Here is a 24,263-nt window from a genome sequence, read left to right on the forward strand (position 1 = left end):
CCAGGTATCTGCAGCTGACTCCGCAGCAGTTCAGGTTCAAATGCACCCAAGGGGAGAGTTCAGAACTCAAGTTCTCTCGGGGGGCAGAAAGAAGTGGATCTCTGTGAGTTCGAGGCCAGCCTGGTCTACAGTGAGTTCCAGGACAACCAGGGCTACAGAGAGAACCCTGTCTTGAAAAACCAAAAAATAAAAGAAACAGAAACTCTAAGTGAGCAAACGCCCACGTCCTTGCGAAAGCCACGCTGCCGCCACCGCCTAGGAGAGCGACAGACTATGAACTCAGGAACTCACGACAGCCCTTTGCAACACCCCGCGTTGAGCATGGCTCAAGACCAAAGTTACTTCACCGTGGAAAGGGACACTCCTGAGCTGCCCTGCACCCCGAGGCCGGGCACTAGTCCTGAGATGTAGACATCCACGTGAGCCAGCTCTTCGGCTGCAGCTGACTCATTTCACTGCTGGGCACAGCTCATCAGGGCTCTGACACCCCTTAGATGTGACCGCTGGGTCCCAGCCAGGCACAGGCTCAGTCTGGGCTCTCCCGACCACACACCCCATCCCTCCTGCACCACAGGAGTCACTGGAGCCCTCGGAACATGCGTGCCCACGGTTCCTGGCTCACAAGGTCCCTGCCTGAGGGTGACTCAGAGCGGCAGCCACTGGCCCCCAAGGTGAGAAGATGAGCTAAACTGGATCCATGGCCCACTCTACCCTCGGCAAGTCTGGCTTGCACTTGAGCCCACGGAAATAAGAGATTTCAGGGAACCTGGAGGAAGAGAGAACCCTCTGGCGCTCACCTGGAACCAGCAGGAAGGTAGAAAACGGTCACTTCTGCAAGCAGCAGGCCTCCCTCTGCCCTCAAGAGCGTCAGAAGGAGCTTCCTGAGACAGGTGTGCCTCCTTCCGAGGAAGGCAGCCCGAGTCTGCCCGACCCCCACCCTGGGAGCCCACTTGAGCAGCGGGACACTCAGACCCAAAACTCCCAGGACGAAGCTCACGTCATCACTTAAGGCCAGCAAAGGGCACAGCGGTCCACACGCAACAGCTCCTGTCCCCGTCTCCCCGGCCCCGCTGCTCTTTGGGGGACTGGGACTTAGAAGGATGCCCTCCAGTCCGAGACCCCCAACCCCCGTCTCCCTGCTGGCTGGTCGCCCACTCAGCCGGGCGAGAGACCCAGTTTTCCCACACCACACATACCGTTGGGTGAGGGCTGTGACCACAAGACCCAGTGAAGAAAGACTCGGGAGGGTCGGGCACAAGCGTTTTATTGGCCACAGGCAGCCAGCAGCTGCCCAGCACAACACACACCTGCACTCACTTGACCTCTAGTGAGGCCCCGGGACCCAGGCCCCAGCCATCCCAAGACCACCCTGGGGATTCAAAGGCTGAAACTCCTGCCTCCGAGGCCCGGCCACTGGGCCACCCCCTCCTCCTCCTGACCCCTGCCCCGTCCCTTGTGGGCAGCAGGGCTCTTGGGAATGGCACCGTAAGTGCCAGGGTGGTTTAGCGCTCCCGTGGCCCTGCCTCCAGATGAAGAAAGGCCCTGTCGGTGGGTGGAAAGGAGCAGCCAAGCCCAGGCCTGAGCTGACGACTCATTTCTTCTCGGTCACAGGTCACAGCGGCCGGCCTTTCCTCTCCCTGAGACAGACGTCCCCCCTGTCTGACTGGGGGGGTTCAGAATGAGGCCGGTCCCTTTATGGTGGGACCAGGCCTCAAAGCTAAGCCACGAGGCTCTGCCTGTCCTTTGCCTCGGTCCACGGGCAGGCCGGCCCCCGCAAAGGGCTCAGCTCCGGTAGCTCCGCAGCAGGTGGCCCGCGATCACCAGTCTCTGGATTTCGCTGGTGCCCTCGTAGATCTCTGTGATGCGGGCGTCTCGATAGTACCGCTCGGCTGGCATCTCCGTCACGTACCCCATGCCGCCCAGGATCTGGATGGCCTAAGAGGGAAAACAAGACTAGGAGGGAGAAGTCCCCGACACCGGGGAAAGACAGGAGAGGGACTCGGCAGCAGCGCCACAAGGGGAGCAGCTGGGGAAAGGGCCACACCCATGGGTCCCGGCCTCACCTGGTGGCTAATGGCGGTTGCAGCCTCAGAGGCAGCCAGCTTGGCCATGGCCGACTCCTACCCCCCAGGAATGGCAGAGTTAGCACCTTCACTTTCAGAGAGACCCCCACCCAGCTCAACCCCTCCGTGGGAGTAGCGTGCACAGCCTCCCCCTTAGCACAGCGACTTCTCCTTCAAAGGCCTGGGGGTGCCCCCTCCCCGACCTCAGGCTATGCCTTGGGGGCCCCTCCCCACAGGCACCTTGGTGAACGGCTTCTTATTGTCCTTCAGCATGGCAGCGCGCCAGGTCAGCAGGCGGGCACTCTCCAGGGCCAGGGCCATGTCTGCCAGCTTGAACTGCAACATTCCGGCCCCACCCATCAGCTGGGGCTCAGGGATGGGGGTGCGGGTGGCAGGGGTGGCGGGGGCGAGGTACCAGGTGAGCGAGGGAGAAAGCAAGGCTACCTCCCCTCAGCCCTCGCCCAGCTCCTGAAATCCCGTCCTCCAACCCCCCTACCTGGATGTTTTGGAGCTTGGTGAGGGGGGCCCCGAAGGCTTTGCGGTTCTCAGCATATCTCACAGCGCAGTCGAGGGAGGCCTGGGCGATGCCCAGGGCCTGGGAGGCGATGCCGATGCGGCCCATGTCCAGGGTTTGCTGTAGGGAGCGCCCGGTCAGTAGCTGCAGGCTGGGCCCAGGGCCGGTCCCCAGGGTGCTACCCGACTGCCAGGCTCACCATGGCTATCTTGAAGCCCATCCCTGGCTCCCCCAGCAGGTTCTCCTTGGGGATGCGACAGTCCTCGAAGATGAGGTTAGCTGTGGATGAGGCCCGGATGCCCAGCTTATCCTCCTTCTTACCCAGTGTGAGCCCGGGAGTTGGCATGGGAACCAGGAACGCACTGATACCCTGCAAGGCCCCGAGAGTGAGAGTGACTCCCCGGCGCTGCGAGAGCCCCACACAGACACCCGAGCTCAAGCCCTGCCCACCCCAGCCCCGGTACCCTCTGCTGGCTTTGGGGGGCCAAACCCCGCTGGGGAAAGAAAGCGCGCCAGCAGGGCCAAGAAAGTTGTGGCCTAGAGAGCGCAAGCGCATCCCAGGGGTGTGCTGGCCCGTTCTGGGACAACACCTTGTTCTGCCGGGACCGGTCTGTGCTGGCAAACACCACCGTGGCCGAAGCCTCCCACGAGTTGGTGATCCAGGCTTTGGTGCCGTTGAGGACCCACGAGTCACCGTCTTCCCGGGCCGTGGTGGAAGCAGCTCCCGCATCACTGCCGTTCCCTGCCAGGAACACAGACTCAGGACCCAGTGCACGCACCCCTCAAGGCACAGGGCACCTGGCTGTGAGCCCCGGCAGCCAAGCACGAAGACCCTGCGGCTTGGGCCCTGAAGCTGGCACCTGGCTCCCAAACCCGACTCATCCATGAGGGCACGGGGATCAGAACAGGCACAGGACGTATTCAAGCCAAGCCTTCCCTCACCAAGTGGGCGCATGCGCGCCTCCTGCTGCGGCCAGGCAGCTGCAGTCCAGCCTGGCAGCCCACCCGGAGGCCCTCCAGTGGTTCAGAACTCCAGGAACAGCAGGTCCCAGGCCTGCCTTTCCCCCCTGGGGGCATCTGGCTTCTGCCTGTCGCCCTGATTCTGAGGTGAGGAGCCGGGGACCCTGCCCCGTGCAGTACCTGGCTCACTGAGGGCAAAACAGCCGATTTTGTCACCACTGGTGAAGGGGGGAATCCACTGCTTCTTCTGCTCTGGGGATCCGAACTTCAGGATGGGCCCCAAGTAGAGAGACTGGCAGGGAGAGCGCAGAGTTGGAGGCCACCCCAAGACTTCCTCTCTCCAGCGGCCCTCCCGGGGGACTACAAGGAGACGAGTCTAGGAGCCCAGGCTGCTGGGAGACACATGGCCAGGGTCCACACATGCTTCCCCAGCTGTGCCCAGGACCCAGGGATGCTCACGTTGTTGACGCTCATGATAACTCCCGTGGAGGCGCAGCCACGGCTGATCTCCTCGAGGGCAATGGAGTAGGCCAGGTAATCCAGGCCCGCACCACTGAACTCCTCCGGCACGTCCATGGCCAGCAGCCCAAGCTCACCCATCTTCTTCACCTGGCCCCAGGAAGAGGGAGCGCACGTCAGCGGCAGCTGCCACGAGCCCGTTCTCCCCGGCGCCAACCCCGCAGCCTGAGCCAGAACCTGCACACTCAGGCCAGGGACCCTAACATTCCCACGGCGACCGGACCCCCCCGCTGAGGTCTGCATGGCAGCACCATCCATTCCGGCCATGCAGCCTCCACACTTGGCAAGGCCCGTATCTGCCCACAGCTGCAACAGGGAACAGGTAGAGGATGCCCACGGGAGGATGCACACACGCACACCCCAGGACCTTTGCACGTACCATTTCGCTGTTTACTCAATTATATCCGCCCCACTCATACCTGCTGGACACTGCGACAGTTCACAGCAGGACGCCCCCGTCTATTCCCGCTCCCTTTGACTACAGCCTTCTCCCCTGACCACGAGGACAGACACCTCTTGGGGTTTTGTTTTTTCTCTTTACTGTCGTGTGCCCAGTGCCAGTGAGGGAATGGACCAGTGACACGTGCTTGGGGTCCCTGTTTGAGGACGAGGACACAGCGGCAATGGTTAACTATCCGGTGCCCACTGCACAGCAAACTTTCTACTAAGTGACGGGTGTGCACGGGTTTCTTCAGCCGCTCTATGAAAGCAATACTATGTTAACCTCCTAGGAAGGTGGAACCAGGGCTCAGAGAGGTTACACAATCTGCTCAGGGCCACAGAGCATCGAAGGCATCAGTTCTCAACCTATGGGTCCCGACCCCGTCGGGGGTAGAACGGCCTTTCACAGGGGTCGCCTAAGGCCATCGGAAAACACAGATATTTACATTACGATTCCTAACAGTAGCAAAATTAGTTATGGAGTAGCAATGAAAATCATATGGTTGGGGGTCACCACAACACAAGGAGCTGTATTAAAGGGCCACAGCGTCAGGAAGGGTGAGAATCACTTCTCTAAGGGGTGTGAGTGGGTGGGATTGAAAACTGAACAAAGAATCTTAGCTTTTTCCATCACTCAACTCGACCCCCGAGGTCCCAGCAGATTCCTTCTCCTCTCAGCTTGCTGTCCAGAGACGGGTGGACCACACCCTGCCTGACTACAGAGAAAGACCTAAGGCCTGGGGGGGGGGGGGGCGGGGGGGCTCTGGAACAAGGATGGAGGAGGGTGGTCGTGGTCGCTACCATTAGATCTTTTACGGTCAGTGCCCAGTGAGGGCCGGTTCCATGATCCAACGGCACCTGACGCACCCTCCACACACTTAAATGTTTTCCTTTATTTTTATTTTGTGTTGTGAGCGTTTTTTTGCCTGCATATGTCTGCACCATGTCTGTGTAGCGCCCACAGACGCCAGAAGAGGGCAAATCCCCTGGACTAGAGTTACAGGCAGTTGTGAGCCGCCGTGTGTGTGTGTGTGTGTGTGTGTGTGTGTGTGTGTGTGTGTATGTGTGTGAATTGAACCATGAATTTGAGTTGGGGGAATTGTGAGAGGGAGGGGAGAGATGGTGTAAAGTCCTCATGCATTAAACTCTCAAAAAAAAAAAACAAAAACAATTTCTTTTGAGGCAGGGTCTCGTGGAGCCCAGGTTGGCTTGGAGCTTGCTATCACCTGATCCTCCTGCCTCTGCTTCCTGTGCTCAGTTATGAGTTGCTTGGACTCAAAGCTAGGGACCGATGTTCGCCATGCCAGCATGTGCCAAATGGGCCACATCCCACCCACATTAGTTTTGGGGTTTTTTTCCAATTTTTTTTTTTTTTGAGTTTCAAATAAGAGTACACTCCCCCTTCCCCGTCCTCCCTCCAACTCCTCAGATTCACGGCCTCCTAAGAGATTGGCTAGAGAGACTCTCTCTAGCCACCTGTTGACTTTTTAAACTGACCTCCTGCCTTTACCTCCAAGTGCTGGAATCACAGACATGGGCTACCGTGCCCTGCGCTGCAAAATAAATAGATTAAAATAAATGCACGGAGGGAGCTGGAGAGACGGCTTGTCACTTAAGAGCACTGGCTGCTCTCTCAGGGGACGCAGATTCCCTTCCCAGCACCCACATGTCGGCTCAAAACCAGTCACTGGGGGATCCATGGCCTCATCTGGCTCCTTGGACACCAGGCACACATGGTGTCCAGACATACATGTAGATGTAACACCCATACACATAAAAATATACTTTTCGAGTTTTAAAAAGAAAATATTTAAAAACATTTTTTTCCCTCCACTGAGAAGGGTCTAAGGATGCTGAGTGTTAAGTTCCAAACCCGGGGACAAATGGCTGAGATGCCATTTAGCGGATCCAAGCGGGGCCTGGCCTCAAGGCCCTCAGTCCCTACCTGCTAAGGGGTGTGGCTGGCAGACCCCGCCCTCCACCTTGAACTCTCCAGCCCAGGGGCTGGGCGGCCCTTCCCCCAGAGGCTCTTCCCTCTATAATCCAGGTATTTTGGTTACCCCTTCCCTTTTGTACCTTTGGCCTCCTGGCTGCTGCACCTGGCTCCCCTCTCCCTCCCCCTCCCCTCCCCACCCATGGCCCAGCTCATCACGGTCATGTCCACTCTGGGCTCTCCCAGGTGTCCCGGTCTCTGCCTATGCTCTCCCTTTCACCTACAATAAACTTTCCCCTCCACCATCCCTAGGAGCAGCCATGGCCTTTCCTTTTGATCTCTTTTTTCCATTCCCTGGGCGCCCGCAAGGCTCAGGACTCTAAACCTAGCACCCCACCCCCAAACAAAATAACCATTGCAAGGCTAAGAACTCTGAAGCTGTAAAAGCGGGCATGGTACACTTACATTTATTTCTTTTCTCTGTTAGTTTAGGCATAAAAAGACTGAAGTCCAATTTGGTTATGAAATGGCCAACAAGGCAGAACCTGGCACCGGCCTTCCCGAGGCTTGCCCACTTCCCACACAGCAGCCCCTGGGCTGGCTCCTCGGCAAACCTGCTGTTCCTATTCCGGGGAAATAAAACCATTCCTCAGCAAAAAGCTCAGAATTCTCCAACCTCTGGGTTCTGCAGAGGTGGCTCAGAAGACATGAGTGTCATGTCTGGCCGGTTTCCTCAGCAGAAGCTCGTGATCATAAAGAACGGGTTCCCGAGAGCTGCTTCGAAGAGGACATGGGAATGCCATATGCAGCACACAAATGTCCAGACGTTAGCTAGAGGTGTTGTTATTAGTATGCCTTTGCTTTGGGGGTGGTTTTTCTTTTATTGGTCTGGGAATTTTATGGGGTTTTTGATTATTTTGTTTGGTTGGTTGGTTTTTGTGATCTCACTTTATAGTTCAGGCTGACTTTGAACTTGGGACCCTCCTGCCTCAGCCTCAGGAATATATCCTGCTTTACTGCTTAAATTCTTGTGGCCTTTAAAACAAACAAACAAACAAAAACCCTTTAGGCAAGGTGTCCTTCTACAGTCCTGGTGGCCTGGAACTCAGGCTGTAGACCAGGCTGGCCTCAAACTCATAGCGATCTGGTGTTCGCCTCCTGAGCACTAGGATTCTCTGGGATTAAGGGTGTGTGCACCACCGGCTGTGGGATGGTCTGTATGTCAAGTTGCTCTGATTGGTCAATAAATAAAACACTGATTGGCCAGTGGCCAGGCAGGAAGTAGGTGGGACAAGGAGAGGAGAATTCTGGGAAGTGGAAGGCTGAGGCAGAAAGACACTGCCAGCGGCCACCATGACCAGCAGCATGTGAAGATGCCGGTAAGCCACCAGCCACGTGGCAAGGTATAGATTTATGGAAATGGATTAATTTAAGCTATAAGAACAGTTAGCAAGAAGCCTGCCACGGCCATACAGTTTGTAAGCAATATAAGTCTCTGTGTTTACTTGTTTGCGTCTGAGTGGCTGGGGGACTGGCGGGTGACAGAGGTTTGTCCCGACTGTGGGCCCGGCAGGAAAATTCTAGCTACAACCACCCCCAGCTCTCTGGCTACGTTCCCTTTGGGAAGACCAGAAGACCCTACTTTCTCTATTCTACTCTTGGTGGATTTTCTGCCTGTTTCCAGTTGACTTGTTAAAGAGGAAAGGAGACGCACATGTTCTTGTGCGTGCCGGTGGGTGAACAAAGGCACCCAGTTTGGACATATCTTCAGGGGTCACTGAGACAGGCTTGACCCTGGGGATGGTACTGAGCATGACACACCCGCACACATGGCAGAACTGGAACCGGGAGGAGGAAGTCATGGGGCCGCTTGGGGTGGGATAGTGAGATACCTGCGCCACCTGAGCTGGGGACATGCCTGGTGGCTGTGGAGTCACACGGTACCCTCAGTGGCTGTGGATGATCGACTGATAAATAAAACGCTGATTGGCTGGTAGCCAGGCAGGAAGTATAGGCGGGACAAAGAGGGAGGAGAATGCTGGGAAGTGGAAGGCTGAGGCAGAGAGATGCTGCCAGCCGCCTCGATGAGGAGCAGGATGTAAAACCACAAGTCACGTGGCAAGATGAAGATTAATAGAAATTGGTTAATTTAAGATAGAAGAACTAGCCGGGCAGTGGTGGCGCACGCCTTTAATCCCAGCACTCGGGAGGCAGAGGCAGGAGGATCTCTGTGAGTTCGAGGCCAGCCTGGGCTACAGAGCGAGATCCAGGAAAGGCACCAAATCTACAGAGAAACCCTGTCTCGAATAACCAAAAAAAAAAAAAAAAAGATAGAAGAACTAGATGGGAAGAAGCCTGAGCCATTAGGCCAAACAGTTTAAATAATATAAGCATCTGTGTGTTTAATAAGTGGGCTGCAGGACTGCCAGGGCTTGGCAGGACCCGGAGAAAAACTCTCCAGCTACAGTCAGTGTTTGCTTCTCTCCCCCTTTCCTGGATCTCACTCTGTAGACCAGGCTGGCCCCAAACTTAGAGATCCACCTGCCTCTGTGTCTGAGGTGCTGGGATTAAAGGCGTGTGCCACCACAGCCTGGCTTGTTGGTCTTAACTGAGGATGCTGCCTGCTTACTTCCTGTCTCGGTTATTGTAGAGGGCTCTGAACCTCCAGGTCCAGAATAGAATTTAGTGATTGTGAAGACTCCCACCACGGGCCCCTGGCATGCTGTGCTGCTGCTGGACCTAAAACCCTAGCGCTCAGGAGGGAGCCTGGGACAGCATTGTGACTTGTGAGTCCAGGGCTACTTAGCAAGACTCTCTCTTGAATAACAAAGAGAATAACAAATCCCTCAAATGAGGGATTATAAAACCCAGAAGAAAGCAAATGTATTGATCTGTCAAAGCGTAGGGAGATTTCAACACACAGAGTCCAGGACAGTGGCCTCCCTGTTGCTCAGACGCCAGTCTGAGAGATTGGCTCCAAATCCTTCCCATCCACCATGCATGTAGCTGTCCCTGAGGTCCCACGGATGGCAGGGAAGCCACCTTCAAGTTGGAATGATGTTGTCAAGCCTCCCCTGACCCCCGAGACATGTTCCTCTTGGTGATCCCACCTGGAGCTGTGCTTCATCTTGCTCAGGGGAAAGGGGAAGATGTAAACATTAGGGAGGGAGAGAAGCAGGCAGACCCTCAGGCGGAGATCCACACACCAGCAAACCCCAGGGAGATCCACACACCAGCAAACCTCAGGGAGATCCACACACCAGCAGACCCCAGGCAGAGATCCACACACCAGCAGACCCCAGGCGGAGATCCACACACCAGCAGACCCCAGGGAGATCCACACACCAGCAAACCCCAGGGAGATCCACACACCAGCAGACCCCAGGGAGATCCACACACCAGCAGACCCCAGGCGGAGATCCACACACCAGCAGACCTCAGGCTGAGATCCACACACCAGCAGACCTCAGGCTGAGATCCACACACCAGCAGACCTCAGGCTGAGATCCACACACCAGCAGACCCCAGGGAGATCCACACACCAGCAGACCCCAGGCGGAGATCCACACACCAGCAGACCCCAGGCAGATCCACACACTCCGTTCTCCAGCTGTTTTAGCTAGGTTGAAAACGACCACAGGGCTGAGATGGCGCCGTGGTTCAGAGCACTGGCTGCTCGTCCAGAGGACCAGAGTTCAGTTCCCAACACCCACCTCAGGCAGCTCACAACCGCCTGTAACTCCAGCTCCAGGCGATCAGACGCCCTCTTCTGGCTTCAGAGGGCACCTGCGCACACCTCACATACCCCATCCCACACACATAAATAAAAATAAAATAAATCCCAAGAAAACAACCTCGGAGGCCAGCTCAATGGTAATGCACCTGCCAAGGAAGGCTGGTGACCTTCGTTTGACCCCTGGAATCTGTGTAGAGGTGAAAGGGGAAAAGCATCTCCACACAGTCACCTCTATGTCCCCATACACGCCATGGCATACACACACCCACAAACACACACACATGCCATACACACAGCATACACGCACAATAATGATAATCATAGTCAAGACAAAAAAGAAAAAGAATATGGTGTTAAGAGGTCCACTGTGCCAGGTGTGGTAATACAAGAGGCAAAGGCAGGCAGAGCTCTGTGACTTTGAGGCTGGTCTGATCAACACAGGAAAGTTCCAGGCAGTCAGGGCCGCACAGTGAGACCCTGTCTCAATAAAGCAAACAGGGACTGGAAAGATGGTTCTGTGGTTAAGAGCACTTGGTGCTCTTTTCTTGCTTTTCAAGACAGGATTCCTATTTGTAGCCCTTAGCTGTCCTGGAGCTCACTCTGTAGACCGGGCTGGCCTCGAACTCGCAGAGATCCGCCTGCCTCTGCCTCCCGAGTGCTGGGATTAAAGGCGTGTGACACTACTACCACCACCACCACCACCACCACCTGGCTGCACTTGGTGCTCTTACAGAGGACCAGGGTTCAATTCCCAGAACCCACATGGTGGCTCCTAACTGCCTGTTAACTCCAGTTTCAGGAGATATGACGCCCTCTTCTGGCCTTGACAGGTATTACATGCACATGATGGGTAGAAAAGCAGGCACACACATAGGCTTAAATTAATAAATAATTCTTTTAACAAGTTTTACAAATTTCAGGAAAAGGCCTGAAGCTGAACAAAGTGAACCTTCCGAGCATGTACTGAGCTTCCTACCGGAGGTCTCGGTGCCTCTGGCCAATGCCACTCACACAAGAGCAGGTGGCTGAGGCTGCCACTCTCACCTGAGCCGCGGGGAAGAGATGCTCCTTGTCCAGCTGGGCTGCAATGGGGACCAGCTCCTTCTCAGCAAAGTCCCGGCATGTCTGACGCAGCATCTGATGTGTCTCGGGCAGTTCCACAGACTGGTAAACAGTATGTAACCTGCGCCATTCTCGAGGATGGAGAGCTGTCAGGGAAGAGCAGGAGGTAGGGAAGGACAATGGAAGAGATCTTAAGATTTTATTTCTTTTCACACATCTGTGTTTATGTTGGTGCACATGCATGGAGGTACCCACAGAGGCCAGAAGAGGGCATCAGATCCCGTGGACCCGGAGTTACAGGCAGTTATGAGGGTCCCAACATGGGTGCTGGGATCTAAATCCAAGTCCTCTGCAAAAGCAGCAAATGCTGAAGCTGGGGGTGGGGGGGGATCGTTTAAGCCTGGGGTTCAGGCTAGCCTAGGCAGTTTATCAAGACTCCATCTCAGACGGCTCACTTAAGAGCACACGTTGCTCTTGCAGAGGACCTAGCGAAGTTCCCACCACCCATGGAGTGGCTAACAATTGTAACTAAAGTTCTAGGGGATCTAATCCCCTCTTCTGGCCTCTGGACACGGCGTGTATGTTTTACCAGCAGGCAAAACACTCATACACATAAAACAAAAACAAACTTTTAAGAAAAAAAAAAAATAGAGCACTACTCCAGATCCCCCCCACCCCCTCTCAAAGGAAAAAAAAAAAAAACTTTATTGATACAATGTCAGTAGAGCTGTTCCTGAAAAGCCCAGGCTAACTGAATGCTTCACTGCTGGCTAACACTTGCATCCCCAGTATAATCCCAATCATAACACCTCGGAGAAGGGTTTAAGTTTCATTGGGTCTGGATAACCATAAAGTGTGGGAAACAACAGCGCACAGCTCCCAGGAGTGGGAGGAGGAAAGAAGTACTAATGGCTGATCTAGCACAGGTCTGTTGTTACTGTGGATCTGGATTAGCCAGAGGAAGCGCGGGTCATAGTGTCAGGATAGCTACAGAAGAGACAAAACACTATTTAAAAAAACAAAAACCAAAACTGAACAAAAGGCTAACACGGTTATGCAAACACCCGTTAGGTGCCAACCGCTACGACTTTATACGCATCCTGTGATTTAATACAACTCCGAGGACAGAAACAGTTCACACTTGGACCGGTTGATGCTGAGCGTCACGTCCAAGGTCACAGGTCGGAGTTCAATGCCAGGCCTCGAAATTGGAGGACCAACTCACCCAGAACCTCGGCTGGGGCTGAAATGGGGGGGACAGGGGTGTGGATGCCGCGCGCAAAGAGGAGCTGGCGATGAGGGTCCTACGGGAAGGGCGCCGAGCAGGGGCCGAGATCGCCGCAGAGCCCGGGCCGGGCACGCGCCAGAGGCCACCCAACTAGGGCAAAGGCCGCGCGCAGCCGGGGGTGCTGCCCGCCCGGCCGCCCGCCCGCGGGGGCCGCAGCAGGACCCGCCGGCAGCATCTCCGCCGGCCGGCCGGCCGGGCCTGGGGCTCCGCGGGGACAGCCTGGGCGCACTCACCTCGGCGGAGCGGGCCAGGGGCCCGGGCGAGCAGCGCGGCGGCCATGGACACCGACCTCCCAGATCTCAGGCTAGCAGCTGCAAAGTGTTCCGGATGGCAGGGGCAGGCCCGGGGCCACGCCCACTGCCCACGGGGGCGGGGCCGGCGCGGAGCCTGGGCCACGCCCATCTGACGGGAGAGGGAGGAGCCCAAGACGCGCTTGCGCCCTCGGGACGAGGCCGCCGCGGGATGTTACTCCGGCCAATCCAGAGTGCAGATTCCGTCCGCTCCTTTTCCAGCTCTCTTCTTTAGTAAGGCTGCTTACAACGTAGAGGCGTAAAAATAAAAACAAGATGGCCCAGCGGTTAAGAGCACTGACTGCTCTTCCGGAGGACCTAGGTTCAATTCCCAACACCCACATGGTGCTCACAACTGTGTGTGACTCCAGTTCCAGGGGACCCAACAGCCATGGCAAAACACCAATGTACATAAAATAAAAATAAACACACACACACACACACACACCCTCAGCACAAGCCTGTAATCCTTAGCTACTCCTGTGGCCAAGGCAGGAGGATTGCAAGTTCCAAGTCTCCCAGTGTGACCAAGTAAATTCAAGGCCAGCTTGGGCAACTTTGTGGTATCTGGCTTCAAAATAAAAGTATAAATAGGGCTGGGGACTACAGGCCAGTGGTAGAGCTCTTGTCTAGAGACATAACGGCACTGGGTTCAGTATTAGGGAGAGAAGAAAAAAGATAGTCCCTACCCCCGCCCACCCTGCATCCTGACAGTATGATCCCCTGACCGTGCTCCGTCCATACAAGGTAGGCAGCTTTTTTTTTTTGGGCGGCGGGGTGTGTGTGTGTGTGTGTGTGGGTGTATGTGTTCAAGACAGGGTTTCTCTGTGTAGCTTTTCACCTTACCTGGATCTCGCTCTGTAGACCAGGCTGGCCTCGAACTCACAGAGATCCACCTGCCTCTGCCTCCCGAGTGCTGGGATTAAAGGCGGGCGCCACCACCGCCCGGCAGTCGGCAGGCAGCTTTTCTGCTTGGCCTGGATGCTCCTCTTCACCTCACCAAGGCTGTCTTGCCAGGCTTCCCTCTCCACTGGGATTAAGGACGCGCTCCACCAACTCCGGCTACATCCACACTTTGCCCCGGGAATGTTTTTACTTTTTATTTCTCCCCCAGTCCGATTGTTTTCAAAAACGGCTGGAGGGCTCAGGATCAGGCCCATTGCCTGGGGTTGCCAGGCAGGAAGAACCCTCCCGCCCCAGATGTGAAATAGAGCTACGGTCCTAAGCACCTCCTAGTTGGGAGCAGAGCCCTGTTGGGAGCAGGGGTGCTGCCCCTTAATGCCGAGGGCTGAGTCCTAGCACCTCAGAATACCTTCCCTCTGTTCCGGAAACCATGCCAACATCCTTCGGACTACAGGGCCCACCAAGTCTAACTGTTAGTATTCCTAGCCGCTTCTGGAGTCACATGACTGACTGCGCGTGTGCTGTCGGCAGTCAGGCAAAATGCTTAGTCCTGCGAAATCTGTGCGCAGTGTGATCACGTAATTTATGCGCATGCGTGGCATAGCTACACAAACCCATATACGCATGCACGCAGTGACCTATCAAAGCAGGCTCTACCCGCCCCCTGTGCACTCTCCCTCTCCCCCTCCCCCTCTCCCCCTCCCTCCTCTTGTCTCTCCCCCCACTCCTCTCCTCCCCCTGTATCTTTCTTCTCAGTAGGTCTATCCACCTCCACCCTTTCCCTGCCCTAATAAAAACTCTTAGAGTGGGTTCCATTGTACCTCGTGTTATCTCACACCTGGTAAATAACACCGACAAATAAATAACACTAACTTAGCCTTCACGCCCTCCCCTTAATCTGTCTCCATAGAAAGCTGTTGGGGTCCTGGCCCTCGATAGCCTTCACCCAGAGTTCCAGAAGAAACACTACCAGTGGCAGATGAATCTGAGGGGTTCTCTAATGAATCTACGCACACGAAACTCTTCAGTCCATACACTTTATTCTTCTGAGTCAGTTCTCTCTCCAATCAGCTTCTTTTCTGCTCTCACACTTAGCTCCTTTCTTGCCTGATTCTCTCTACATCTTTCTCCTGTTCTCTCTAAATGCTATCTTGATTCCTTCATCTTAGTTCTGCCCCATCTAGGTCTTTCTCATCTCGTTCTTACCCACCTAGTTCTTCCCCGTCAGGCTCTTCCTCATCTCCCATCTTGGCCTTCTAGTTCTCCATCCAGTCCTCCAATCTAGTCCCCAGTCTCTGGGGTTCACAGTTATTCACCCCTGCAGTAGCAATGCTCTGGCTAAGGCAAGGTCACCAGGCTTGAAGTCTTACAGGGTCATAAAGGCAGACAAGAGTTTTCCTCAGGCAGTGACCATCAGGCTTTCTTTTACAACCCAAAAGGGGAGTGGTAAGGGAGGAGGTCAACTAAGAGCTGAAACCAGTTAATATATCAGAAAAAGGGAATTTATGTGTTCAATCTACATTCCTAGAAGAGGTCAGGTAAAATGTTAGGAATCTGCGATGTTCGTATAAATACCACTAAGGCCGTATAAGAAAGGAGGGTCTGGGCTTAATCTGCACAAGAAACAAAGCTATGCACCTAGACCTAGGAGACAGGCGGTGTCTCCATAAGGGTGTTTACCTTAATTCAGGAGACTCGGAGGTTTGTCTGAAATGCTTTGTCCTGTCTGCCTTTTGCTTTGAATGCTAGAGAAGTATATCAGATAGAATACACTGTTAGATATTCTTGGGCGCTGTGGATGATTGATTGATCAGTAAAACACTGATTGGCCAGTAGCCAGGCAGGAAGTATAGGCGGGATAAGGAGAGAGGAGAGGGCTGGGAAGTGGAAGGCTGAGGCAGAGAGACCCTGCCAGCTGATGCCATGAGAAGATATTAAGATATCGGTAAGCCATGAGCCATGTGGCAACTTGTAGATTAATAGAAATGGGTTAATTTAAGATATAAGAACTAGATAACAAGAAGCCTGCTGCGGCCATACAGTTTGTAAGCAATATAAGTCTCTGTGTTTACTTGGTTGGGTCTAAGCAGCTGCGAACTGGCAGGTGAGAGAGATTTGTCCTGACCATGGGCCAGGCAGGACCAGGAGAGCTCCAGCTACACTTCGGGAAGGTATGAGAACGCACAAGAAATTCATAGCAGGAAACAGCTGGCACATTAAAAGCTGAATACCACCAAACACTCCTTGATATTTGGGTTCCTCTGGAAGAATTCCCGGATTCCTCCAGGTGTAGCTTTACCGTATTCAGCTGAATTCCTACTACATTCCTGTGGCTCGTAGCATCTCCCACACTTTCATTGAGTAAAAAAAAGGAGAAATGTTTAATTTTTCTCTAGGGCAGAGAATAATGTAGGCAAATATTAATTTTGGAGAAGACTGGAAAATGATAAGTAATGGTTAATTAATATTGATATTTAATCAACATTTTTATCAAGAATATATATAATCAATAAAATACATTTGTAATCAATAATCTATATAGATGGCAAGCTCAGAATTAGTCTAACCATCTAATAGGTACAGTTGTATATAATTAGAATGTCTCTGTCCTTACAAGGGAACAGAGGAGTAACATAAAAATCTGTCATTAGCTAGTATGGCATAACATGGTCAAATGTGTCTAAATACTATGATTCTGAGTTATCAAAAAGAGATGGTTACCGGGTGGTGGAGGTGCACACCTTTAATCCCAGCACTTGGGAGGCAGAGCCAGGTGGATCTCTGTGAGTTCGAGGCCAGCCTGGTCTACAAAGTGAGATCCAGGAAAGGCACAAAGCTACACAGAGAAACCCTATCTCGGAAAAACCGAGAGAGAGAGAGAGAGAGAGAGAGAGAGAGAGAGAGAGAGAGAGAGAGAGAGTGAGTTAATTTTGGAATATTAAGTCTATTAATCTCTGATTAGTGGAAATAATTTGGTTAAATTGTATTTTAAAGAGGCATTGTTAGATAGAGTTATCTGAATTAGTCATGAGCATCTGTGGGACCAAGGCTGCAGTTGAAGCTGACCTAATAATTCAAGTTTGTAATCAAGGCAATATTAAACCATTTAGCCATGAGAGGACAGTAATAACCTGTGTCAGGGCACACACAGCAAGACTTACATACAGAACAATGGTCAGAAGTACATGGGGAGAATAACTGATAGGACATACATTTCAGGATCATGGGCAGAATTTATACAATGAATAATAGAACGTTGTTTAAAGGATCTGGGTAGGAAGGCTCTGTAAGAAAAAAGGAATAGGGCTGGAGAGATGGCTCAGCGGTTAAGAGCACTGGCTGCTCTTCCAGAGGTCCTGAGTTCAGTTCCCAGCAACCACATGGTGGCTCACAACCATCTGTAATGAGATCTGACATGCAGGCAGAACACTGTATACATAATAAATAAATAAATCTTTAAAAAAAAAAAAAAAGAAAGAAAAAAGGAATAAAGGGGAGTGACATTTGGGACGTAGAATTCGCTCATGGTTGTGTCATGCTGATAGAGGGCGAAGTGAGGAGTTCAGAGCTCGGAAAAAGCAGGCTATTTCATACACTGTCCATGCAGGCAGTGACTGACTCAGTCTAGGCTGAGAGGCAACCATGAGCATGCAGCAGGATTTCCTGCCTTGTGGGCTGGAGGGCAGGTCACAGGGCTGTAGCTGGACAGCACATCTGTGGGCTGGAGAGCGGGATGTAGACCTGCAGCTGGACAGCATGTCACAGCCTAGAGGATGACAACCTGTAACTCTTTAAATGATTAGTGTCTGCTGGGAACAAATATATATTAATGGTAGACCATGAAGTCAAGGGGTTTTAAGGAGGAAACTTCTTTGTATCAACTTATTCCCAAAGCCAAGGCCCAAATATTAAGAATCTAAAGGTAAATAACAGCTTGTAATCACACTGGCAGCTAGGAGCACCTTTGTCCTGCAGCAACCTGGCCATGTGGTGTGATCAAGCAATCCAGGATCCATAAAGGCAAGTCAGTGATCTGTGGAAACAGGCAAGCACATCCTCTTCCTGACGTTATTAAAACATCAAGACCTTTCCACTTCCCAGTGAGGAGGTCCCAGAGGCTTAGGTTTAACTTTTGTGGAGAGGTGTCTGAGGAAAGAACTCGTATTGTCCTCATGTATATTCATATGATTAAAACAGAGCATGGTTTAAGCTATGATGGGGAGATGAATATTTAAGATCTCCACTTTGCAATTAGGATATTTGGGTTTTTTAAGTATGATGAGTTCTTTCCACCATAGCTTGACCTGGGGGTTAAGGAATGCCTGTAATGGGAGATATAAAAGTTAAGCACCAGTTCTTAAGAGCTTTTGAAGTATATGTAAGGCCATAGTCTGCTATTAGGACTCTAGGTATTCCTAATATAGAGAACATGAGTTAAATCCATTAGCCGTAAATCATAAGGATGTGGGCCACGTGGGTAAGTTCCCACAGGGAAAGAGTTTGTAGTTGTTGGATAAAGATTATGAAAAGGTGCCAGTGTATCCTGTCTGAGCTATCTTCAAATCTACCAACTCATAAAACAGGATGTTGTTCAGCTGTATAAGGATGGATTATCATATGAACATCTTGTCAAAATAGTTCTTTACTTCCCTCCCTTCCCTCTCCTGGTAGGAATGCAATTAGAGAGGCAGAAGCCTGTCCCTCACAATCTCTTTATGAGTCACAGGTAAATGTAGCCATTCTAGAGGCCCCCCTTGCCATAAGCAGGCGGTGGGGGTATATTCAGTGGGCAAAATAATCAGACTCCATGGTTCCTTGTAATCTCTACGAAGGAGTCTTTTCGAATTAAGTCCCTCCTCCAAAATAGCCAAGGAGGCTTTAGCCCGTGGCATCGGTTTTTGTGGTGATCTTGGGTTAGGGTCACCATGAAGAATGTCAAATAGAGGTTTGAGTACAACTGTGGGTATATCCAGATAGGTGCACACCCAGGAATATCCCCAAGCAGCTTTTGAAAATCATTTAGTTTTTTGTTTTTTTTTTCCCCCCCGGAGCTGAGGACCGAATCCAGGGCCTTGTACTTGCTAGGCATGCGCTCTACCACTGAACTAAATCCCCAACCCCTCATTCAAAGTTTTAAAATGGTCCATTCTTAACCGAAAAAGTTGTGGGGAGACAAAATCCATGTGAATAACATGTCCCAAATATGAAAAAGGAGGCTGAATTTGGTTTTTTTTTTTTTCAGGGGCCACTTGAAGGCCATATAAAATCAATTGTTGGACCAGAATTTGTAATGCCTCCTGCAAATATGCTGTCAGCATGAGAAATCAATATATGATTCATACAACAAATAAGATAAACATCAGAATACATTTTTATGAACTTGCAAAAATGCTGCACCCATAAACTTTGGATACAAGGTTGGGCTAGTTTTGCTTCCTAGGTAAGTTTTTCCGCTGATACCTCTGATAGGATCTCTGAGAATTTGGAGAAGACAGCTAAAAGCAAAACGCTGACAATCTTTAGGGTGAGGAGGTATAGTAAAATAGCAATCTTGTAAATCTATGACAATTATATTTTGATTTCTAGGCATGGCTGTAGGAGATGGCAAGCAGGCTGTACAGTACCCAGAGGCTCCAATAAATTTCATTTAATTTTCTAAGGTCTTGTAACGATCTTTTAGCCTGATTTTTTTCTAAACAGCAAATATTGGGGTGATTCAAGGGCTGGTGGGGGGCATTATATGCCCTATTTTTAAGTTTTTCCTTCATCAGACAGGTAGCAGCTACAGTTCTCTCAGCATTCAAAGACCATTGTTTAACCCAGATAGGAGCATCAGATTTCTGTGTAATGGGGTCGGCAGTTAGGGGAACAGTGGCCCCTTGGGTAAGTTTTGATACCCTAGGCCATGTTTGTCTTTGCTTGTTTCCTTTTGTTTTTTGAGACAGGGTTTCTCTCTGTAGCTTGGCGCCTTTCCTGGAACTCGCTCTGTAGCCTAGACTGGCCTTGAACTAACAGAGATCCACCTGCCTCTGCCTCCCGAGTGCCGGGATCAAAGGCGTGTGCCACCACCGCCCGGCATATTTATCATGTTTAATTTCTGGAATAAGGGGCTCAATTCTGCCTTGGGCTTGTTTACCAAGCCCTTTTCGTGGTTAAAAGCCACCTATAGCATCTGAGCTGAAATAGTCCATACTAGAGATTAATAACACACCCATGTCTTCCCCACAGGGTGACAGGTAAGAAGGGGATGACATCTGGACAGAATATGCCATAATTTTTTTTTATCTGACCATCTTAATATTCCTGAGCTTCTGGCGGCATTATTAGCTTGACCTAGGCCCATAAAAGACGAAGGAGTAAATCGTCTCCAGCACTCAGCCAATCTTTTCCTGAAATGCGAGAAATGCTAATTATTTTCTTTCCCTGTATTTTAAGCATTTGGTTGGTCTGGAGTATTTAATTTCCTAAACCCAGAAAGCACGTCAACAGTGGCAGTACCCTGTACTCTGTCTTGCACAACTCTGAATTGTTTTTGTATTGTGGGAGGTGGAATCTAAGTCCATTCCTATAGTCTATATATGTTAGACCTCAATAAAGAATTATATCCATTGATCTAACTTAGGCATGCACCCTCAACATGTCTAGGTTATCTACTGAGACTCATATATCGTTTATAACATATCTAGATGTTTATATATTTATCTATCCCAATAACCTGTATTTCACACATCCTAAGGTATTTCTTAACTTTCCTAAACATTCTTTATATCTAATCCTTCATATCCTTATAAAAACTCTACATCTAAAAGCATGTTTATATTTAATTCGTCAGGATACATAGGTGATTGATTACTGAGAGCAGCCAAAATGGTGAGTTCCTTTAAATAAAGGAACAGTCCAAGATGATTTTGAAATCTGTTTGGTGAGCTATCTTTTATTTGAAATTAGATAGCAGGGCACATTATCTTTAGACCTGGTAAACGGAAATAATCTAAGGGATCTCAAAGTATAATTTGGACAAAACCCTGGCAATAAGAGGTATGGCAGTTTTGTCTAAAGTGGGAAGCTTAAATATTTTAAATGCCAAGGGGCTATGTAATGAATTGATTATGTTAATATTTAGCATACTTAGCATGTATATAAATATGATTTTGTATATGTTAGAGAATTTGATCATTATTAAAATAATCAAGCTTTAACTTGTATTCTAATAATTATCTTTTTTTTTTTTTTTTTGGTTTTTCGAGACAGAGTTTCTCTGTGTAGCTTTGCGCCTTTCCTGGAACTCACTTGGTAGCCCAGGTTGGCCTCGAACTCACAGAGATCCGCCTGCCTCTGCCTCCCAAGTGCTGGGATTAAAGGCGTGCGCCACCACCGCCCGGCCCTAATAATTATCTTTAATAGCTTATATTTTAAGTACAATTTATCCTTAACAGTTTAAGTTGGCCAATCAATCAATAAGTTGTATATCCTAATTATCTTTAATAGTTTATAATTAAAGTAAACTTATTTTTAACAGTTTATGTTAGTTGTCCTTATAAACTTAGAACTTGAAGGGTTTTTTTTGTTTTTTATTTTGTTTTTTTTTGAGACAGGGTTTCTCTGTGTAGCTTTGTGCCTTTCCTGGAACTCACTCTGTAGACCAGGCTGGCCTCGAACTTAGAGATCCGCCTGCCTCTGCCTCCCGAGTGCTGGGATTAAAGGCGTGAGCCACCATCGCCCGGCAGAACTTTAAATTTTATCCCTATTATGTTTAGCCTAAAAATAACAGGTTTGGGGTTGGGGATATAGCTCAGTGGTAGAGCGCTTGCCTAGCAAGTGCAAGGCCCTGGGTTCGGTCCTCATCTCTGAAAAAAAAAAAAAAATAACAGGTTTATACTGAAGTTATTTTAATATAAACAAGAGCTCTCATTCAGGAATGTGGTGTATTAGGAGAATGACAATTTAATAAAACTTTTGTGGTGTATCATGAAATAAAATAAGCACAGTAAAAAACACAAAATAGAGAGGAGAAGCAATTTTTGAAAATCTTTTATCTTTTTATCTGTAGCAGCCGGTTTGTTCAGTCCGGATCAAGCCAGATAGCCCTGGGAATGGCAAGGGGAGGGGAGGGGCGGAGACGCAGACCGACATGAGTGAGAAAAGAAGTAAGCATTTACTTAGGTAGGATTTCTCACTCCCCAGATGTCTCTGGGGTCCAGAAAACCAGTAGGATTTCCAGAATGTGTGGATCATTCCCTTTCCACGGGTCTGGTTTGAATGAGTTAACTGGAAGTTCTTGTACTTGGCCAAGATTTTTGTAAATAACTAAGAACTTCGTAGTAACAGTCAATCCAGAAAGAAAAGGAGAGAGAAAAGACACTTTTATAATACAGCAGCAACCCGAGAGCTGAAGAATTAGTTTATGAATGTTGGGGAATTGCCATAGTTTTAAAACCAGCTCTGGCAGGGCTGTGAGGCTTGCATTGTTATTTAAATGAAGGTGGCTGGAACCCAGCTCCTAGCTAGCTGCAGGGCAGTTTCAAAGTTTTACAGTTCAATTCAGCCCTTAGATTCCAGTGAGTCACCGCAAAAAAAAAAAAAAAAAAAAAAAAAAAAAAAGAAAAAGAAAAAAGAAAAAAAAAGGGGGGGGGAGGGAGGTGCTGTTAGTAGCAGGACGCTGCTGCTAAGGAGAACATAGCAACTCCATTAGTTCCGGTTTAAGCTCTTAGGAGGTCTTGTAGTGTGATAATATGATAATATTGTGTTACCTCCTTCTAAGACCCCAAATGAAATAACAGCAGGTTTCTCCTAGAAGGGAGGGGTTATAATCTTTGCCGCTTATCATAGTCTGCCAGTGAAACCATCCCACAAGGTCCACGGCCCTTAGGGGTCCTCTAAATCTTCCTTTATGTTTTTCAGGGGGTCTTTTGGGATTAAGATAGTCTGTGGCTTCCTCATCTACGCTCGCAAACAGACTGGACCTGACTGAAATGCCTCTTAAGTCTGTGTCCTGTAACTATCAAAAACTATTTCTCTTTAGATTCATTCTGACCCATGGTGTGAGAAATATTCTTAGGGAAAGGGGGAAGGTATTCATATTCAAACTACTCATTACTCTACGATGGGTCCTCGGGGTCTGCAGCACCCTCTGGTGAGGTCCACTCCGTAGCTGAAGACTTTGGGGGTCACCTTTATGAACCCCTTGGAAGCTGCCTCTACTCTGGACAGCCTCTGCCAAGTGACACCTCTCTCCCTGAATGTACTTGAATCATTACTCTTCTGATTACTATGGTTACTGTTCAAAGGCATCAGGTATCAAAAGCTATTGGGGTCCTGCCCCTCGATAGCCTTCACCCAGAGTTCCAGAAGAGACACTACCATTGGCAGATTAATCTGAGGGGTTCTCTAATGAATCTACGCACATGAAACTCTTCAGTCCATACACTTTATTCTTCTGAGTCAGTTCTCTCTCCAATCAGCTTCTTTTCTGCTCTCAGGGCGCCAGATGTAGATATAACCAATCATCTTATTAAAATAAGAAACACAGAGCCAATGTAAAAGAGAAAGCCGAGAGGTCAGAGCTCAGAGATAAAATCTTACCTCCTGCAGTGCTCCTAGCTTCCCCGAGAGAGAGAGCTTCTTCCTGTTTGTCTGTCTTTAAATAGTCTTTCTGTTCTGCCTTCTCATTGGTTGTAAACCCAACCACATGACTGCCTCGTCACTGCCTGTAAGTACTGCCCTCCAGGTCTTAAAGGCGTATGTCTCCAATACTGGCTGTATCCCTCAACACACAGAAATCTACCTAGCTCTTCTAACCACCATGCTCTTGCTATGGCTCTAATAGCTCTGACCCCAGGGCAACTTTATTTATTAACATAAAATTAAAATCACATTTCAGTACAAATAAAATATCACCATACTCCTCTCTTGCCTGATTCTCTCTACATCTTTCTGCTGTTTCCTCTAAATGTACCTTGATTCCTTCATCTTAGTTCGGCCCCATCTTGGTCTTTCTCATTGTTGTGCCCAGATCGTAACCCCCAGAGAGACCACCAAGGACGAGCATACCAGAATGCAAAAAGCAAGGTTTATCTGTTACAAGTCATGACAGGGAACTCATCTCAAGTGAGGCAGAGAAGAGTTATTCTTTCTTGGGGGAGTTAGTTTTTATAGGCAAAACCCATAAAATTTCTTAGAGGGGAGGAGGTTAGTACGGGTCCATCCTTGATTGGTCCAGTTTTCCCGGGCCTGGACTTTATCTTATTCTAGCTTATCTGTTTGCCCTGTCAGGAGTTTTACAACTCATCTCTGGGGTCCGGTCATGTTATCTCTGGAGAGGGGCATCTTGTGGTTAATTGGTTACCATCAGACATCCTGACTCTGTTCTTTTGTTTCTGGGGCTGGTGCCATCATTTCTGGGGACTTGAAACTGGCCTGGGTCTATCTATATTGAGATATCTTTGTCTAAGGCCCCCTTTTTGAGACAATAGAGTGAGGGTCTTGTTGTGCCTAGACCACGTCCCCAAAGCCACCACTGGAGACTTTAGGTACAGAATGCAAAAGTAAGGTGTT

At 50.1% G+C, this 24,263-nt stretch overlaps 1 protein-coding gene across 1 annotated transcript; it reads right to left on the bottom strand.

Moving 5' to 3' along the window:
* Positions 1 to 1,248: 1,248 nt before the first annotated feature.
* Acads (acyl-CoA dehydrogenase short chain) lies at positions 1,249 to 12,908 on the bottom strand. The gene is made up of 10 exons (XM_006995791.3): positions 12,750 to 12,908; positions 11,211 to 11,374; positions 3,997 to 4,146; positions 3,718 to 3,829; positions 3,168 to 3,319; positions 2,777 to 2,947; positions 2,560 to 2,697; positions 2,304 to 2,399; positions 2,064 to 2,120; positions 1,249 to 1,935 (listed from the first exon to the last, which is right to left on the bottom strand). The coding sequence occupies exons 1-10, from the start codon at positions 12,793 to 12,795 to the stop codon at positions 1,783 to 1,785; spliced, it is 1,239 nt and encodes a 412-aa protein (XP_006995853.1). The 5' UTR covers positions 12,796 to 12,908; the 3' UTR covers positions 1,249 to 1,782.
* Positions 12,909 to 24,263: the final 11,355 nt, after the last annotated feature.

Source organism: Peromyscus maniculatus, chromosome 23 (genome assembly GCF_049852395.1).
Source record: "Peromyscus maniculatus bairdii isolate BWxNUB_F1_BW_parent chromosome 23, HU_Pman_BW_mat_3.1, whole genome shotgun sequence".
NCBI lineage: Eukaryota > Metazoa > Chordata > Mammalia > Rodentia > Cricetidae > Peromyscus > Peromyscus maniculatus.